The following is a 20768-nucleotide window of genomic DNA, read 5'->3' as shown; positions in this document are numbered from 1 at the left end:
CTTCCTGTCTCGTCGATGTTTCTCTTAGTTCGACGCGTACCATTGTGCGATCATCGACACGCGCCCACTTTTCACCGGTCGCCTTTATTAATCGCGCCCGATCCGAAGAAATATCCGATCGGCAGAAATCAGAAATAGCATACGCGCTCCTCGCCGGCCCGACACCACGTCCCCGCAGACCCCGCATGAAGCCGCGGCGCTCTCTCCAGATCGTTTTAGTACGGGCAGACACAATGCGCGACAATAATTCGGAAGTGATCACCGTCCACGCGAACTACGCGCGTTATATGTGCGCGTTATATTTCCACGATGCGATCACTCGTAACGGCGGATCGAGCGACATCATCGTCTCGACGTTAATGGGCGACTCATCAATCGCGTGTACATCGGGCAACGTTATGTAAATGCTTCTCACCCGACACACGACAATTCTGGTTAACGATGACACCGATGGCTACTATACGGCGGCTTTTAGCCAGAAATCGATAATCCGGGTAAGTTAAATTTTGGGGATTGGCAAACAACGGGAAACGGTATCTTTGCCAATCGTCTTGCATCCAAGAGAATGCCGAATTTTTGAAAAAACCTTAACTAGCGAGAACATAACAAGTTTTCGCTTCCGTCCCTATACATTTACATTCACATTGATTTGAAAATCGAGTACTAGATCACACCTCTCTGATATAAATATAAAATAATAAATAAATCTGGATACGTTTGTGTATTAAAAAAGAGTATTGTAGAGCTTAGCAAAAAAAATTCTCAAATAAAGTCTCAATCTCTTTGCTTTTAACGTTAATCATACATTTCTCGATGTAAAGAAGATAAAACTGATAAGGATATCAAAAGCACTCTCAGTTTGCAAAAAGCTTTCCGCACCGAAACAACGGAAGCGTCTCCTTGACTAATATCGCTGAATTGATTTGCGCTGGATTTACTCAGCTGTCGCGCTTAGAATCAAGCGCGATAACTTCGCTTGCGTGCAATCACGAATCAGGGAGAAGAACCGCGATTCCCGCATTAGGTGTTTCAGAAAAATTACATTTTCTTATTGTCGACAAGTTTGTTCCGTTCAATGTTAAAAGTTCTTTTAACAGTCTCGACCAAGCATATAATTTTGAAGAAGCGTGAAAGAAGAGTGAAAACGAGTACGAGAGAGGAGGAGCTTACAGTGGTCACGGATGTTGTATTTTTAGTTATAGCGAATTCTCTAATTGATCTTGAATCATCGAATGTAGCCGCGAGCACGTGCAACGCGGCGACCGCGTGCCACGTACGACGTAAAAATAGAATGAAAAACGAGAAAATAATTGAGGAGCTTAATTCTGTCTCGCCCCGCACAATTCCGAACGAACGCCGTAGTTTCTGCGACCTACTACCGATTTCTGGCCGTTGAAGTTCGCAATTAAACAATTTAAAAAGTAGGAATCGGGAAAACGTAGAGACACGAGAAATAAAATTTCCGTACGTTGAGAAAAAAAAATAAAGAGCTCCATGACGTCATTTGGCGTAAGGCAGGTACAATCGCGACGATTTCGGATTTCGACTCTTCGACATACGAAAATAATCCACCAACTTGTTCGTGGAGAAAAACGCAAAATTGACGTGAAATTTATTTTTCCATAGGGCTAAAATTAAGTACGTCAAGATTATACCGATCTCAGTTTCCGTCTGCTGTTAGAACCAGTGCTTTTGTTTTGCTGCCAAATGATGTTGCCCGTTTTAATCAATCTCGAATCCGCCGCGGTCTCGACGTATGTACGGATACGCGTACGCGCCGTAAATCGCGATGCAATTAGAATACCGCCGCGGGCTTTTACATGTATCGATGTATCTGGGAATGCGACGCGCCGATCCTCGAATTCGCGCGGAAGCACATTCTAATTTTCCATCAGCGGGGCATCGTAACACCTGGCTGAAATTCGCGCCTGCGTGGACGACGAGGCCTCGCGCTCCAGCCCTCGTGAGAATTGCGAGGGTGCAATTTAAACTTTGGCCCAGTAGCCAATCAACCCCTTGACGAGCGAACGATCCTGAGGGGTCGGCCGGTGGTGGAAAAACGAGCTCGATATTCGCGCGCGTTTCAATATCGCTCGCGCAAATGGTGCGAAGTTCGTCGCCGCCGCCGCGTTGTTTCCGAAGAGAGCCCTCGCGAGCATCGTATTTCGATCGTAACTCAAGAATAGAAGACACCGGTTGCGCAAAGGTAACTGATTTAGAATCAGCCGTGCGCGTTCCGTTCGAATCACCGATCTGTTCACCGACGATCTCCATTTATTTACTTCGCTGACGTTCCAAGAGTGAATAGGAATCTTGTTTATTCCTAAGAGATCAGAGGGACGCGATTAATGCACTTTTAAATCTATCACTTTTTATTTGGAATTTGATAACACATTTGTAAACGATAAAACGCTTTGCATAAACGCGCTCCTGAAAGTGATAAGTTCGAGATAACGTTTTATAATTTATAACTTTGCGCACGGAGTGGGCGCGTGAAGAATACAAGACTCCACCGCTCTCGTCTAAGGCGCCTAATTGTGTGATACGGATTTAGAACACGCATGGCGTACTATCTGGCTCGAGTACAGATACTCGAAAGAATCACGTTTCAGACCATGACCGAGAGGCGCAACCACCGGGATTAGTCTGACAATGAGCCGGAAAGGTCATGTTAAACTTTTCGTGTGGCAGAACCCGCTCTGCGAGTTTCGGTCGCAATTTGAATATCCACATATTGACGAATGTGAATAATATGTTTAAGCGTAAAAGAATTTTTTTCAACTCATTCATTGACACGTTGTCTGCTTAAAAAGTTTCGTGTGTTTTATCTTGTGCACACCACAATAGAAATTTTATTAAGCATATAACAATAAAATATTGTATACCATGATTAAATAAGGCTACATTCTCTGGGTACTGCATTGAATAACGCATATTTTTACTTTGCAGTGTTATCTAGCTATTTACACCATTTAAAATTTTATGTTAGATGACATTTGTTCTCTACAAGCGTTTTAAAAACTATCGCGCGTCACCAATAATCATCAGGGCGCTGAAGTCAGGCGGTGGTCACGAATGACCTTCTCATATATGATATTAACAGTCAACGTATTAATATTGTACAATTGTCGTAATCATCCAGTGTGTATCTTGTTAGACAATTAAATACGTTTACATTAATTTGCACGATGCAAATCAACATACAATACAAATTGATTTTCTAGTAAGAGAGAAATAATTTTCAAAGATATAATATAAAAATATTCAATTACACATGTCGTTGCACGCATGTGAAGTAAATTAAACCTGAAATAAGAAATCTTTCAGAAATTGCTTTTAGGTAAACCTCTGTAACAAAATGTAAATATAAAAAGCTTCAAAAATCTCTATAATAAAATGTAAATAACTGTTAAAGGCGAAGAAGACGTTTGGACAGAATTAAAAATTCAACTGACTTCTTTCAGTATTCCGAAAGAGCCAGATTGCAGCGTGAGCGACCACGGTCATGGTCTTGAGCGGCACGCTTACGGACTCCAGCTTCTTGGCTATCACACCGTCTAAAATCAAATTTAAACCGGTTAGTAATATGTCTCTTCCGCGAGACACGCTTATATTTATTAAGAGGAGCTTTGAGCTTCGTTAAGACCGCGTGTCGAATCGCGGAGCTGGCTTATTCTCGAGATTACGATCGCGTCTCGAAAATGTCAACGACACGGCGGTGCACGTGACTCTGAAGCGAGCGTCGTCATTATTTCAGCATGATATCGCGTGAGACTCATTAATACTTATTAGTAACTTCGGTGAATAGGCACGTGCGAAGTCTTAATAAGTCGTATCGCGTCCTAGGAAATTATCAATACTTTCCTTCATGCTCGTTATGGCGTGTCGGAATTTGGATCAAATCTGAATTTAATTAGAACTTGCTCTTACGAAGCCATTAGATAATATTTCAAATCACTTCTCCTTGCTTATTCTTTTTTTTTACTATAAGATATATATACTGACTCTCTAAGAAGATTATATAAGTCTATAATTAAAAATCTTTTTTTTCTCTCTTTCGTGCTGTAATAATAATTTTATCCTATTAAAACTAATTTTATGTAGAAAGTGAAATAGCGACGTAATTTATGTTATTAATATAAAGAATTAGTTTTAAACTCTTTTTAATATAATTACAAAAGTAAAATACAGTTACTACAGATCACAACAAATGTCATAGTTTAAAGATAAGTAAACGATACAAATAAAATATAAATTAAATTACCAAAGTCCTTTTTTCGCAATATAGAGGTCTGCCCGTTTCCCAGGAGTGTCACGAGACTTACGAGTGCAACGTACTCATTTACCCAGTAATTAGCAAATTATATTTTTAAGTGCCCCGAAGGGAGGTAATTCGCGGAAGTTGCGTGCGCGAAGGTTTAAAAAAAGAGGAGCGCCTCGCGTTTCTCGATGACGCTACGGCCGAATAATTTTCACCATGAAATTTTTTTCACGGGAAGAGGAACCTACATCTTTCTACGTTCGAGCTACGTTCCGATGCCGAAATCATTGAGGGTGCCGACCTTGGCACGAAAAGCATCGCGTCTCTTTTGAGACGGAGCGATTAGAAGCTCGCGTGCTCGGTTTCTGCGCGCCTCACCCTCCTGACGCTCTTATCGGCGCCGTATCCCTCTACCATTTGGCGCACGTTCCTCATCCATTTCTCGATCCCCATCAAATACAGTCTTATCTATTCATAAATGTCACTCTTAATCCAAATGACATTTTACACGGTGCAGCATTCCGTAATTGTTTCTCCATACTCCTGAAATATGGCTATCTTCTCGATCATTTAATTTCTCTTGTGGTTAATATCGCATTTCGCTTGGAATAATTAAAAAAGCTTAAATTTCTTTTCAGACATTTGAACCCTTTCTCTAACATCTTCCATATGTAATTTCAATATATAATTTATTACAAACTTAAGTATTTTATTTCAATTTTATTTTTTTAAACAGATTTCCTCTCTTCGGAAGTTCTAAGAGATTCTGTGCATGTACCGTGAACATAGTAGCGTGTTACAAATGAAATCCGTTCGATTTCGCATCTTTCGTGAAACGCCAATGGAAACGGCGCGACTAATGATAGATAAGACTTGATCGGCGTTCGAGCTTTCGAGTTACGTATGCCGTAACGTAGTGGCTGCCAGAACGACGGGTTCTCATGCGGTACGGTCAATCAATGTCAGAAGGCACGCACGGCTGAAAGTCAATCAGATGGAGCTTCCGCCTGGCGCTGATCACTGACGTTCCCTCGATGGAGTTACGGCGGCCGAAACGACGCCTGGCGTTTATAAATCAGCGTTACGCGCATCGGATGAGATATCGATCTCGATGTCGAATTGGAGGTCGAGAGTCGGTCTCCCGGCGCATTAAATCCCGGATATTCCTTACGCGAGCCTCGTTAATTCGCAAGTGCACTCGCGGCGCGTCTAAGAGCACACTTCTCCGTTTTTTAGTAATCTATATTTTAAATATTTATTTCGTCGGGGAGAGAAAGGCTTACACACTGTTACTCAAGTAGGATATCGCATATCCTGCGTCAAATTAAATAATTGATTAAAAAAACATCTACGTACTAATGAAGCTATTACTTTCAAAACGATTCCAGCTATCATTATAAGAGAACAGAGAGTCAGTTGTGCGATAATACAGAGAATAATTTTTAAAATGTGAGGTATTTATCCGGTTAATATGGGATTAAACGACATTATACGTGGCCACGTGTTCATTCACTCGAAACACGTGCTTTAAGCACCGATGAAACGTGGTAGCTCCCACTGACGTCATATTATTGAAATTCCAACTGCAATATATGACACCGCAACTAATCTTTCGTCACGATAGTGTTTCGCCGCTTTGATTAATCAGCTGCTCTTATCATGCCTGCGGTGACGGCGCGTTTGCTGATAGACAAAGGATCGTCCGCGTAAACGAAAACGTCCACCTCGAGAAAATGTCTCACGTAAAATTTGTTGCGCGCAACGAGATCTGCTTTTTTCTCTCCTCTCTCTCTCTCTCTCTCTCTCTCTCTCTCTCTCTCTCTCTCTCTCTGTGACAAACGGCGATCGTTCTTCCGGCCATTGATCATCCGGACGGTGGACCGGCGGACAGATGCACGAGCGTCGTATTTTACAGCATCCGATATTGTCCCATACGGCCTGCTCGCGTCGACTCCGACGGAAGCTTTCACGGGAGCGACGCAATTGTTTGGATATGAAACGGTCTATTCAGGGGAAGAGAGAGCAAACACGGCGGAATCGAGCGACGAAAACTCGATAACTGGGGCGATAACTCCGGCGCCCATTTACCATAGTCGGCTCGTGCCAGTTTCGTCCATCCGCAACTCACGTAACGAGGCGAAATCTCGAGGTCTCTTATATATACATTGGTCGTGTTAACTGTCGTTGCTCTCTCTCACGAGAGAGAATCCCCGTCCCAATAAGCTACGCGTAATTGTCGCCAGTTATACTGACTGTGCTTGGCGATTTAGAATTAAACGACCTTTAGGAAAGATATAATCACGTGTTCTTCCTAGCGACTTTTTTTTACATTCGAACTTTAAACGCATATTTGTAATTCTCTTAAAACTACTTAAAATTCTATTTAAAACTCTAACTTTAAGCGCATTTTTTTGTAATTCTCTTAAAATTATTTAAAATTCTATTTAAAACTCCGTCAGTATAGCTATCGGTTATCGAGGTTCATTGAAGTCGGAGAAGAAGAAGTGAAAGAAGACTTAGAATATTGATGACGGAATTTTGGACGTAGCTTACTGCTAAAACTTCTTCTTTATCACATGCTTTCGTCATTCAAAGCCGGTATCGCCGAAAATGTCGAAGGAGATCGATAAGCCGGTGTACATTGGAAAGTTCAAAATATTGGCGGACAGCCAGAAGCTACACGATGACAGGATAATATCGTGCGCTGTTACGACGCCGAAATAACCGCGCGCGCGTTCGGGAGATGAAAGCGCAATTTTATACGGGTACCGTGAAGTTAGATTTAGCGTCGAAATCGTCTCGCTCGCTTTTCACCACGGATTTGGAGAGTAATTTCCGCCAACCGTGAAGTTAACGGCGCGCCGACGAGTATGAAGGAAAAAAGAGATGGGGACAATTTGATCCGCGAAACGCGCTCTCGTCGGAAGAATTGCAGTATTTGTCTGATTAGAAATCCTGAAAAGGTATACGAATGAAAAGGAAAATTCCTCCTTTTCGAAGGTACGCGCGTCTATTCTGGGAGAAGAACCTCTCAAAGAACTCACAATATATTTATTTAAATACGATATATGTTTATATAATGCCAATTAAAATATTCATATAGTATAGTATAATAATAAAGAATAAAATAATAAAAGAGATGTAGAAAATAATATAATAAATTACGTAAAAATGTACCATGAGAGATGATAAAAAATGATGAAGCTAAAATAATGAAAGGTAGACACATTATTAATTTTGCGACGAAGCTGCGAATTCAATCTAGAAAGGAATATATTGCGATAATCAATAGAATTTCTCGATCGAACTTTGTCACGTGTTGCTCGTAATTTTCAGCGTATGTGTCGATGAGTCGCGGAACAATAAAAAGAAATGTAGGTTGAAGAAGCGATTCCAGCGCGCTTCGGCGGAAATCACGACGTTTGCGTGACAGGAGAACTGATTCGAGTTCCCGGTGATAAAAGTGTGTCTCCCACACAGTGAGTGCGTTTTAATTTATATATTACAGCCTCCGCAGTGCGCCGTTAGGTTTCTCGGTCGAGCATAAATCTCGTCCGGGAAAAGAACCTAAACGAATGGCTATCTGTCGGCCCTATTGATAGAATGCTCTTTTCCTTTCTCCCATTGAATTTCACGATCTCTTGAATTATGAACTTCGAAGCACAGAGAAAGGAAAAGTAATTTGAAAATAAATTCCTGATAATTATCGGAGTTCTTTTCTCTCTCTCCCTCCCTCCCTCTCTCTCTCTCTCTCTCTCTCTCTTACATCGAATCTCGCCGCTTCGAGATCGTATTATTATCCCGAGTCATAAAGCGGACTTGCGAATAGCACTTTTTCCAGCCTATCACGGAGACCCGACCTTCGACGATGGTAGGTGGTCGTAGGGTGAAACATGCGGCGAGCAATGAAACCACCACCACGTCCATGGTCACCGGCGGCGTTACCAATAGGAGCGACAACGTCGTTGTCTCCACTGTACAGCCGACCACCACTCAGCAAGTAAGCTTCTATCTATCTATCTATCTCTCTCTCTCTCTCTCACTCTCTCCTTCGTCGTGCATCCTCGTTTTCATTACGTCGACGCGTATCACGTCGACGTCGACGGGTCGGTCGCGCGACGTCTCGCGGCCTCCGGAGAGCGAAGAGCGGTAGTCTATCTCGCGGGATGCGCGACTCCTCCGCAAAGTGTCGCCGCGCGATATCGGACTCTCTCTCGCGCATTCAACGGCCCGCGAAGTTAGACACAACATTGTGAGCGAGGAAAAAAACTGGCTGATAGGCAGTTTGTGCGGTACACGCGGCGACGCGTATAATAAGCTAGACGCCGCGGCGCGGCGTCTTCGTGTGAAGTGATCTATTATAGATCGATCCCGAAGTAAATTACTCCAGTTTCGATCAATGTTTGGTGCTTAAACGTAATTACGTATATTTTTTAACGTGAGCGGTATTACTATTTTGAGACATTGTTAAAGAAAATTTCTCCTCTTGCCGCGAACTTGATATCATACTTTAATGTTATTTAATAATGAATTTCAATGGTTTATATAAATATTCACATAATCGCTAGTTATTACGCAGATGTTAAAGATAGCGTAGAAACTTTTTTTTTTATTCAAATAGTAATAGTTTATCGTTTGTCTTGGAATTTCTTAAAAACCGTGCGTTACTTAGGATTTAATTTTTGAAGTACTCGCTGTAGTTACAGACAATTTTAAAATTCAATCGAAAATACTCTATAATTTTTAGATAGAAACTTTCTTATTAATTATTTTTCGCGATTCACGAGGCTTCCGGGGAAGTGCGGAAGACGTGTAAGTGCGCAACGAAGACGCTCGTGAACGTATAAGGAAAACGTGAAATGTGACTCGTATATTCGTGCCTTAATAACGCGTGTGTGTACATACGTGCGCACCCGAGGCACCGACCGACGCGAGAGCTTAACTGACATATAAATAGCGCGTTTAAAGAGAGCCGGCTAGAACTTTCCCGCGTGTACGTCTTGCGAACTCGTCAGGAAGGCACGAGTCGCTTTCCGAGGAGGATCGTGCGACTGGAGCGGGTCCAGCGAGCGGATTAGCCGACGCGTGATCGAGGGACGTCACAGATCTCGTGAGAGGAGAATCACCTTTCGGAGTGCGTGTAATTCGTTAATCTTTTCTTCGGTATTTGCGACGGTATTCGGTGAATAATTTGTGTTGTGAGTGAATAAATTCCTAATATGAACTTGGAGTCTCTGTTAACACGGATCACTTATGATACGCGTAATTCGTAAATAAATATATATATATATAGCGTCGGTATTCATTACAATGCGAAGAAAAATTCTGAGCGAAAATTCTGACCAAATTGTGTTCAACCTTAATAATAATTAAGAGAGGAGTTAGATACTAATAGATACATAGGTGTTTTAGTAACGGCTGGCAAATTGAGCGTCGTTTATATGTATATGTATTATTAACTTCAGCTACATTGAACGTCGTTTATATTAATCCAGTTTGGCCAGTTGGATCGAATAAAACGACTGCTGTTTTGAATTATTTACTGGCGACGGAAGTTACTTGTTTGGTTTTGATAAAGAAGTTAATTTTGACGGAAAAAAAGTTATTTTAATTTACAACTGTTTATTATCAAAGTCACGATTTTGTTAGATTATGTAAAACTAAAATCTTAAAAACTTAGAAACATATTATTTTAATCTTCTTGATAATGAAAGCTTTGGAACCTCAGGTTCCATGATAAACAAAAATAAAGTTTGTTGGGTAAATTACTGAGTTTACGGATAATCGGGCCGAGTTCTAATCAAGCGAAGTGCGAGGCACCGGTCAATATGTGAATTTCAGTTTCTCTCTCGAGACTAATTTCCGTCGTTTCGTGCGTTTCGGCAGAAAGTCCGACGGATCTTCGAGGAGCAGGCCAGGTGGCAAGAAAGCGGCCCACGCAGACGCGTGAAATGCACATCATCGGGCACTGCCTATTGCGTGGTTAACAACTACAGCATCGTCGCCTCTAGGGGCGAACTTGCTCGAAATAACCGCACCGCGAGTGAAACGACGACGACGACGACGACCAGCGTCATTACCAAGAGACGAGCGTCGTCGATCGTAAACGGGAGAATCCACAAGGAGGAGACCGCTCGGAGCGGCATCCTCGCCTCAGAGGAGTCGAGGAAACCGAAGGACGTGTCGAAGGACTCAGCGAGACCGGGAATCTCAAGGGGCATCCAACGAGGTATAATCAAGTCCGCTTCCGTGCCGAAGGATTTGAAGGAAGGTGCGTTGCATAATTTCTAAACTCTCAAATGATACGTCGCCCATTACTCATTAATCTACTTTATACCCTTTATTTATCAGTTTTATAACTTCTTTTTACTTTTTTTTTAAATCAAAATATAATTTTTTTTATAAGAGAAACTCCAACTAATGAGTATCGGTAGACTTTTAATAAATGCACCAATTTTTGCACGGTTATTTTTTATGGTAATATATATCATTTATGTTTTTTGGATACCTAAGCATCGTAAATGTTCGTTCATTCAGGTTGGAAGGAGAGATTATCGTCATCAGCTGTTCTAAATACGTGCCGAAAGCTGCGATAAAATTATTTTCGACGGAAAAGTTAATTTCCTGTACTATCTATATCTCTCTAATGACTACTTGGCTGTGGAAATGCTGACGTGCATGCCGTGATAATTTGTATTTTCGCCCTATTCGCCGCACGGGTTACCTGACGCGAAACAACAATATCTAACGAAAATCACGTATCTTGTAGCTTCTGAATTCTCTATTAGAATTGTAATTGAAACCACGAGTTATGTAAACACGGTGAACCCGTTTTCGACACGAGACTATAAACAGAACATACTATATTAATTAAAAACTAATAAAAGTGTTTCGTTCGATGTGAAACAAATCAAGTTAATTATAGTAATCTCTTACTGGAGGATCCAGTAATTTGTTTCAAAGTGAAAGGGGACACCTTTCTATTTATATGATCTAATTTTCTAAGACTCGCGTTTCGTGCACGTCGCAACTTGTCAGCTCAGACTGGAGCGAAACAAAATAAATGTTTACTTTCGGCCCACGTCGATTCTAACGACGCGCGAAGTTCTATAAGCACACGCGACGCGATCTACCCCACGATCTGCTTACTTAATATTTTTTATGACAATCAACGATGACGCGAACATCTGCATGCCGCTAAACGGCACCTATTTAAGCCTGCGACTGCAGGCTGCTGAGGGTACTGCGAGACATCTCGGATAAGAAATAACAGTGGCTAAATATAGTGCCGTGACTCCGCAGGTCTTCCAGTGAGGGAAAGAACGTTACAGCGGGTACCGGAGGAGGGCATCCTGAAGAGGTCTTCCGCCTTCCTGGCGAGCCTAGCGCATCATCATCATCATCATCCCTCCAGCAAACTCGCCGAGAGAAATTCGCCGGACGACGAGTTAGCTAAGTTTCTCAGGCCGTCCGACGGCTACGAGCTTCGCGGTTCGTCCTCGAGATACGCCGGCCCGAAGGGCTATTTCTCGATCTTGACAAACGACGACGACGACGCTGGACTGTGTGCTCTGCGGCCGTCGCCAAGCGCCCAGACGTTATTGACGAGCTTGAAGAAGAAGGGCGTCGGAGTGAAGAAGTCGGTCTCTTTCAGCTCCGATACCAGCTTCGAGGAAAAACGCGCGCCATACCGGAAGGCTGCCGTCCACGAAGCCAAGGTCTATCGCAAAGGCGTGCTTCAAGGTGAGTTCTGCATTACGTGATGTTCGCTCGATGATGATTTCGCAAATTTTACACACGGTATTACAGATAAAATCTTTAACTTACTAATAATAAGAGAATATAAGGCTGTCAAGGATCTAAGCTTGGACCGTATGGCTTTGATTCTAATTTGATTGTTTAATTTACTAAGTTTTTTAACTTTGACTTTTTTAACTTTATCTTACTCAATTTTTACTATAAATAAAACAACTGTACTTTGTTTTAATAAATAGTTAAATGAAGATTTCATTAGATTAATTCAAATTAAGTTGTTGCTTTTCGCTGCTTTATAAATTTTTTAAATAAAAAATAAATTAGTTACTTGAAATCCAATATTACCTTACGTAGCAACGCGATGCAAGATTTTTGGATTATCGCTTTTACGCGAGCGACGCTTATTTGCCGACGAGTTTTTATTTGCACAAACTTTTCGCGCTGACATGTACCAACGTCATTTATTAGTGTCGACAAATTGATTCCGACGTGTGACATCACTGATAAAAAGCACCTGATAAGAGAACAACGTTTAAATCTCGATAAATGTTTGTTTCACACTAAAACCTGAAGGTATGTCTTTGATTAATGTGAAAATTTTCGACCAAAAATTCACACAGTAACGTCGCTTTAACGAATTGGAATTTAACAAATTGCGGACACAAAATCGATAAGCAATATATGATCTTCTTTTACGTGAAATAAATGCCGAATAATTTAATATAGCGAAAGAGTTCGTCTAAAAATATCACAAACTATTAAGCTTGTAATTTATGATCGTGTAATTTATCAATTTCAAAGTATAGTCTATCGCATAAAATTGGTGTATTATTCAATAATAAACTGTGATATATTAGACAGTTACAATTGCGCAGGTAAGCTAATAAAATTTATTCGCGATTAGCTTTGAAATATTCAAACAAATGTAAATCTTGCAGACCACATACGCAAAGAGACGATCAAACCAAAAGTGCCGCCTTCGTGGGAAATACCCTCTGGGGGCCCTACGGCCCTTCTGAGGGCCGCCAGAGAGGCGGACGACACCGGTCTAAAAGAAATTGTCGCGCAGGCTCGGAAAGTAGGCCTGAAAGGTATGGACGTCAACGTGGTCGACAGCAGCGGGAGAGTGAGTACAAAATTTTCTAATTAATTGAATTAGTCTCTAATTGCGCTCTGTAATATAAAAATAGCCTTACAATATTCTCCCTGTCGTTTACTCTCTTAACGCATATAATGTGCGATGCAGGGTGATACGTTTGCGTGTGCTGTGAAAACATGTGTCTAGGTAAAATTATAAAAAATTCAATAGCGCAGCATTATTTGTGGATCGATGGGAAGGAACAGGGAAAAAGCGTGGAAAAAATATGGAAAACGAAAATGTACAAAGAACTATTAAATGCATAATGATTGGTTTAACGAATCACGAATTATTTCATCTTTGGATCGGCCTCTGTCTGTCGATCCTGTTTGAGATTTCCTTCGAAACTGCATCCTCGGAATGGGAGATCATTTGAGCAAAATGGCTTACGCTAAACGAATTCGACGTATTGGAAAGCCGGCGGCGATCCGTAATTAACAGCGCGCGATTCGCGATCGATGAAAGTGCAATTAAGGCCGAACGAGTCGCGCGCGACGGCAGGAAACAAATTTCGACTCTTCGAATGGGTCTATTTTTAAATCACTCGGCTGGGATTCCGCCGATTCGAGGCGCGTGAGTTTCGCTTCTCGCGAGCGTTATGCAAAAATGTATATTAGGTACGGCAACTACGGCAAAGCATCTGCGGGCCGCTCGACGATTGATTACAGACGATCGGGAGTTAACAGCGGTGTGAAGTTTCGCGAGATGAACAATTTATTACTCTTCTCACGCATATTACTCTGTTCGTTTCGTTACTTCGATAAAATTAGGAGATAACTATTAATATAAAAGATTTATTATTACAGAAAGATGAAATACTAACACGATTTAATACACATTCGTGAATAGTTTATAACATGAGTAAACAATGTCATATATGACTTCCTCCTTCGTCGCTTCAAGCGTTTTTTCTAAGAGGGATCTCTCTGTTAACCTAATGAAAATTTTTAGTGTGTTTCGTGCTGCTTCGTACTACGGTGCATCTCGATCAGATAATCGGCGTAACTGGCATAGTGGAGAACTTTTCTAATTGCTGACGAAACTCTGTATAATTATACCAGGCTGTTTTCCGGCCAGCCAGCGTGTAGATTAAGCGGCAGGATCGATTCGACGAAACGGATTCGACCGCCAGTCCGTCGCGCGGATGTCGGCAAAAATTCCACGCTCACGGCTCACGGCGCTTTCATTAGTACCCACGTGCGATCCCCTCGTGCATGTAGCACTTCGTGGAAAAGTACCGAATTGTGTGCCCGTCGGGCACCCAAGCTCTGCCCGCCTCTACGGCAAGCCGGGTGTAAAATCGCGCCGCGAGAGGTATAAGATTGGTTGCGTTATTCCGAGGGGAAATATATGTATATGATATCGCTCGGGAAAAATGCTGGAACATATCTCTCTGGTAGATCTAGAATTAATTTTTTAATTAAACACGTTTAGTTAATTTAAGACACTGTATTTTAGAGGTGAGATAAATTTTCAAGCTTACCTTTTCCAATTGAAGCTTGCGGTGAAATATATATTGAATGGAGGAAAAATATAAAATATTTAAATGCAATGCATTACTTATTACAAGCTTATCTCATAGTGTCATTCTAGATATAAAAAATCTGAAAAATAAGTTTGACAGAAGTAAAAGCGCGCTGAGTGATGGCAGCTCGTGAAGCGATGTGAGATACCGTAATTAACGTCGTTTCGAAGGACGCTCATGATATGAGAAGTTTAACGTCCCGCGATGATAACTGCTTACGTTCATTACTATCGAACGGTTGCGTTCGAGGACAAGGCCGTGAATTTCGGAGAGGAGAACGCTGTTTGCAAACGCGTTCTTCGAAACCGCGCAATTCGGTGCAAATTGGACACGCGCATCTTTTTCCAAACTGACCGATGCCTCCCCGCCTCTTGGGATCGATACGAAAGCACGTGATCTCGATCCCGCGCGGGTGCCTGCGACCGCATTCCGTATGCAGCGGTGCCGCGTCGCAATTAAAGTCGGATCGCGCTCCCGTCTCTTTTCCCGTAGATAGAAATGCGGTCGACCTTCGTGGAGTCGCGGCGAACGTCGCGTCTAAGGTCGGGGGACGAAGGGAACCTGGATGTAGGTGTCTCGTGTAATCGTGACGGACAACCCTGAGGCGCCGGTAACATCGCCGCTCTCCAAGGCCACGAGATCGCACGTCGCGTCAAGAAATTGTGCTCGCGATCGATCGACCGCACGCACCGCGAACTTAAAGCGATCGGTTACGTATCAACCCTGATGCGGCATTAGAGAGATATATGTTTACGATTTTCCTTAAGTGACACGAGACAAACGCCGGCGATGATTCAACGAGGCTGCGGATCGAAGAATTCGCGCGAGGTCAACACGCTACGTGCAGAAGTAACTAAAGCGCTGGAAATTATACGGATTTACTTTAATTTGCTCATTACTTGTAACAGAATTGTGTGATTAGTATTTTTCGATTGAATCTAAATAGTTGACCCTAATCCTGAATTATTTATCATCAGGATTCAGAATTATATATATGGGATTGCCTAAATTCAATTATGGATTCAGGCAATCATGGATTTAGGAATAAAATTTATATATAATTTTATTTATACCGTCTAATAATAAAGAAAATGATCGTCAGTGGCGATTATACGGCGCAAAGAGATGTGCGCTGGTCTAGTGAGCCGGAGGAGTTCAAATCCGACCAAAAATTTCGTTTTTTATCGGTTTTTATTCGATCGCCACCTTTCCAAAGCAGGGATGACCTTTCCAAAGCAGGGATGACCTACCGAGAGTAATCTTGCCTAGCTTTCTATATTTAGAGAGGGAACCGATCCTCCAGGTTGGGGGTTAGGCAACAATGAAATAAGTCAAACCAATTCACTGATGTAATAATAAGGAGTCCAAAGAAAATTATTTAATATTTTTATAAAACTTTCAAAAAAAGTTCTCATCGTACCAAATACATCCGTGTTATTTCTAGTTTCACTCAATTTTCTGATATTTCCGTCTTTATCTAAATTACGTATGAAGAATTGTCCATGTTTCAAGAAATATACAAAATCTAAAATGTAAAATTACAAATAAAATTTTATCCTGAATTTTTTTTTTTACAAATTATTAAGTAATTGTATCCGTTTAAATAGGCGAAGCCTATACAAATATCCCGGAGTATCAAATATATCATTGAGGAAAGTGTGGACTGTTTAAATCGGCGGGTTCTGTTTCATTTAAAACGAACGAAATAAAACGCGTTGTGTTTGCCGATTTACAGTTCACGCGTCGTCTTCAAGGCAAACGCGTCTTCTCCCGAGCATTTGTTGGCATAGTCTGTGTTTCAACGTCTGTTTGTATATCGGCGGGCGCTGACGCAAGTAAAGCAATAACGTTCAAACGTCAATAGCCACTTAATAAATTGATTCTTAACGGATAGTCCATTGTCCATCTCGATGTCGGTGGAGGCAGCAAACAATGCCGGAATGAGAACGTCTTCCTACGAGATGTCATACTTCTCAACACAATCGCGATATAAAACGCGATATTCAGTCCCTTTTCAATATATTTACACGCGTCAATGGAACGGTGGTGACAATAGGTGAAACGCGGCATTCAAAGATAAATCCGATTAACAACTCCTATAGGGGATGTAGCGATTTAGCGCAAGGATCGTTTTCTCGATCGGAAAAAAAATTTTTGTCGAGTCAGCTGACAATGAGATCAGCGAAAACCAGCGAATCCTAATTTAAAACCCGTGTCTCATTCCGCGTTCATAGTCATCGGCGTGGATTTAGAGGATTACATCCGCATAAATGTGTGCCGCGTTGGAAACGCGTGGTTTTTCATGTCACGGTCAAACACGCGTGAAAGAGACATTGACGATACGGCGCGAGTCGGCGGCGCGGAGGCCGAGGGGTGAATAATGTTCCGCACGAAAACGCGAATTTACGTAATCGGGCGTAAACTTTCGGCGCGCAAACTAAACCGGGAATTATTTGTTTGCCATTGCAGACGGCCGTAAGTTACATGGCTGGGAACGGCGCGGCGGCGATGCTCGAGCTGGCGCTCTCTTTCGAAGGCGTGGACCCGAATCTGCCCGACAACGAGGGCAACACGCCGCTCCATTTTGCCGCCCAGGCCGGTGAGTGATCGATCACGTATTATGAATATATCAGGTTGCGCGGTTCTGTGAGACCGCGATACGCACGTTGCCGGGAAAATGTGAATGACGCGTTGCGGGAATCCAATATCCCTTTGATCTCTCGCAATTTTCCAGAATCTGGATTTCTGGAATATCCGGTAGTAGAGTCGTGCGATTAATAATGTTAATATAACAATGCCGCTGCAAACATAAATGTTATCGAGATAAAAGCATCTTAGACTTTGTGAGTTAAATGGCTTAAAGAGATGTTCCCTTCTCTTTCGCTCCTTTCTCTTCTTGGTGCTCAAAATATCGTCTTCGATATAACCGATGTTCCAAAAATGAACCTGGGCGAAAATACGCAGAATAGGAGGATGGCCGCGCTTATTCATAGAGAAAGTGACAAGAATAAGCGTTGCATCAATTGGACGCGCGAACATGGGCGATGGAGTAGGCGTCAAAGGTGTGTTTTAGTTTTCGTATAGGAATCTTGAAAATGCGTTTATTCGCGCGAGTGAGTTTAGAACATAATTTACCTCTGTGTTTGCCCCTGTTTCTTTTCCGCTGCGTAATCATCCCCTCTCAGAAGGTGGCAAGTGGCCACGTGGCTGCGAAATAACTGTATACATCCGTCGCAGTCACAGATTAACCATGAACAAAAAAAATAACAGGATAAAGTGCAGAGGATACTTATTTAGATTTATGACGTGACGTTTAGAGTCTTAAATAAAGTGAGAAAATAACGAATGAGGCCGTATATATTGAAAGCAAATGATTACGAGATTCGTCCTCTTTGCCTACTTTTCTTCCTTTCACATTTCATAACACTAATTTTTTTTAATTATATAATTCCTTCAATACAGGATAGAAAAATATATATTAATTTGAAAAATTCATGAAAAACTGATTTAAAAAATTAGTTCGTCAAACTAAATCAGGTAATCTCTTGTCTGTCAAACGTAAATGCTCTCTAAGACTTTATGATCTCGTTATATTTTTATGCAAATGGAGATAATATGCAGGGAATAGCAATAAGTAAGGTAAATGTACTAATGCCTGGGCACGTACCTATGTCTGGACATTTTTATCATTTTAGTCCTTAAATAAGTTATAACGCGAATTAAAATCAAAGAATCAGAGATAAAAATAGTTTTCTTATGTTTTTATCCTTGATTTTAATTCGCGTTACACTTATTTAAAAACTAAAATGATAAAAGTGTCCAGACATAGGTCTTAAATGTCCCGGCAGAGCTTTCGCGCCGGCACGAGGATCCCATCGCGTCACATAATCGCCGAAAATAGCGGGAAGCGTCTCGTGCAACAAACAAGCGCAACTCCGCGATGACGCGTGCCGAAAAACGTTCCGAGCCAAAACACCGCGGGTTATGAAATGTACGAGGGGAAAAACTCGCGAACGCGAAAAAAAACCGGCACCTATGATGTCAGTACATGTTTTCTGTTACGTATCTGCGGATAGGACAGACCGAGTGCCTCAACATCCTTCTGCAGAGGTGTCCGGACATCGAGGTGGACGCTAGAAATACCTTGGGCTTCACGCCGCTCATGAAAGCCGCCCTTCAAGGTAGAACCAAGTGCGCAAAGATTCTTCTGTTCGCTGGTGAGCAAATAGTTCAGTATAAGTCTTATGTATATTTATTACGAAGGATATATATATACATAAGACTTATTTATTACGAAGGATATATATATTATTACGAAGGACCACAAAATATTTCTTAAAATTTGCGCCGTTTGAGAATTATTTTCATTAATTTCTAGGCGCAAATCCTACCTTACGCGATCACGGTAGAGGCTTGAGGGCCGAACAATGGGCGATGTTTTGCGGCAGGTACGTGTGCGCCGAGATGATCGAGAGATTCGCGAGGCATCGTCTGTTGGAGAGAACGACGTCCTGTCGTTGGGGCAGCGAGCCTGAGCTGGCTGCGAAAGTCCTGCAGGGAAAGGTACGTTGCGCGATATCGAGACCTCCTCCTAATCGGATCTCTTTCGTTTGCAAGACATAAATCCTACGCAAACTATGCTAGGTAACGCCTATACCTACGATGCCTATGCCGCAACCCTCGGGATTGAAGTCGAAAATAAAGAAAGTCTTCCGCACCACCTCCAGCCCCGATCGAACCTTCTCTCTGGTCTCGCAACTCACCAGCGCGGCTCTCTGCGCGAGCAGTCCGGCTCTGCCGAAGCCCTCACCTGTTGTAAAAAGTCTTCTGCGGCCGTTGAGTGTGCCCCAGTTAAGGTACGATACTGATCGAAGAATTAAAACTTCCTGAATTTCAATCGATACTTTATAATCGCATTTTTTTACTATTGCGAACTTTACAATGCTTCTTAGCAAAATTTGAAACGTTTATTAGAAAATAACAAGCAGTATAAAAAAATACGTAACATTAAAATATTAATTTTTGGATATCTTCTTTAAATTACATTTATCAGATAATAAATAAATTCTGATTCTAAGGTAAATGTTAATTCAGACAAGATAAAAGTTTGTGCCATTTTTCAGGGTGACGTTGGTTTCGCAGCAGGACTTCTTGGAGAAGACCTCCGAAAAGTACGGGACGAATTTCACGGACAAGATCGAGAACTCCATCGCGAAGCCACCACGCTCGAAGAAGAAGAGCAAGTAGTCGAGCGTAAAGCTTTCGCGGTCACGGGCCGCGTTTAGAACTTCACTTCGCATTGAACACACGCGAGGGGAGATTATTGAAATCTGCTTGACGCTAAAGCAGCAAGACGGACAGAGTGTTTGTGATCCATTCGAGATCATTTACGTGTTATCCGATTCCGCTGTTGCCTGTAACCGGCCGATCGTCGATCCGAAGCCGCGGTCCCTCAAGTAGATCGTAGTTTGTTCGTTTTTACCTCGCCGAAAAATATTAGCGATGCATTTCACCCGGAGGACGTTCGCGGAGATCGAAAGGGAGGAAACCTTCGAAACTCGATCGCTCCCGATAAATCACGATTTCCAAGTCGAGCTGCTGCTGAAGTGTTGTCATGTTTACGGTCCGCGTACTCGAGATTGTTTTCGATGTAAACCGCCGCCGCGGCCGGACGTATAAACATTCGGAACGGTCGAATTTTATTTTTAGTTTAAACTCATAATGGATCGTACGACGTGTGGCGGGACGAGGCGCGGCACAGCGCGCGAGCGCGGTTTACAGGAGATCGTAAAATCACGATCGAAAGATCACGTTCGACGAGCGTGATGTTCCTCCCGTTGAATGGAATCTCGATTTTTCTTTCCAGGAAACGTGAATGTGTAACTTGAAGCAGGCGCCGAAGCGAAGCCTCGGGGGTTTTTACCGATTAAAGTGTTAAAGATAATCGAACGGGCTTGCGATCAATCTGTGTCGCAGGTCTCTCTCTAACTTATAACACGCGTTTTACGTACAAGATTTTATATCGATGCAGTTGCTGTCAGATGGTTATTTAAATAAATGTCTTATTAATTAACTTTTTGTCTTTTGAT

The 20768-nt window shown here is 42.1% G+C and overlaps 1 protein-coding gene across 5 annotated transcripts; it reads left to right on the top strand.

Moving 5' to 3' along the window:
- Nucleotides 1-65: 65 nt before the first annotated feature.
- LOC139771178 (uncharacterized) lies at nucleotides 66-20752 on the top strand. Of its 5 annotated transcripts, none has more exons than XM_071703750.1 (11): nucleotides 66-494; nucleotides 3465-3577; nucleotides 8103-8261; nucleotides 10148-10532; nucleotides 11564-12004; nucleotides 12955-13142; nucleotides 17149-17278; nucleotides 18756-18896; nucleotides 19058-19242; nucleotides 19324-19535; nucleotides 19803-20752. In XM_071703750.1, the coding sequence occupies exons 2-11, from the start codon at nucleotides 3506-3508 to the stop codon at nucleotides 19924-19926; spliced, it is 2037 nt and encodes a 678-aa protein (XP_071559851.1). In that variant the 5' UTR covers nucleotides 66-494; nucleotides 3465-3505; the 3' UTR covers nucleotides 19927-20752. The 5 variants fall into 5 exon arrangements, with proteins under 5 accessions (XP_071559851.1, XP_071559850.1, XP_071559849.1 ...); XM_071703749.1 differs by having other exon boundaries at nucleotides 8091-8261; XM_071703748.1 differs by lacking the exon at nucleotides 3465-3577.
- The last annotated feature ends 16 nt before the right edge of the window (nucleotides 20753-20768 follow it).

Source organism: Temnothorax nylanderi, unplaced genomic scaffold (genome assembly GCF_030848795.1).
Source record: "Temnothorax nylanderi isolate EJ_2023f unplaced genomic scaffold, tnyl_v1.0 TNYL_tig0036_pilon, whole genome shotgun sequence".
NCBI lineage: Eukaryota > Metazoa > Arthropoda > Insecta > Hymenoptera > Formicidae > Temnothorax > Temnothorax nylanderi.
The sequence above is the reverse complement of the archived record's forward strand: the minus strand, read 5'-3'. Positions and strand labels throughout refer to the sequence as shown.

Coding starts and splice junctions, on each gene's coding strand:
- LOC139771178 (XM_071703746.1), top strand. CDS start 2,102: ATGGTGCGAAGTTCGTCGCCGCCGCCGCGTTGTTTCCGAAGAGAGCCC. Junction 2,207..8,102: donor AAGACACCGGTTGCGCAAAG/GTAACTGATTTA, acceptor CACTTTTTCCAG/CCTATCACGGAGACCCGACC. Junction 19,243..19,323: donor CGAAAGTCCTGCAGGGAAAG/GTACGTTGCGCG, acceptor AAACTATGCTAG/GTAACGCCTATACCTACGAT.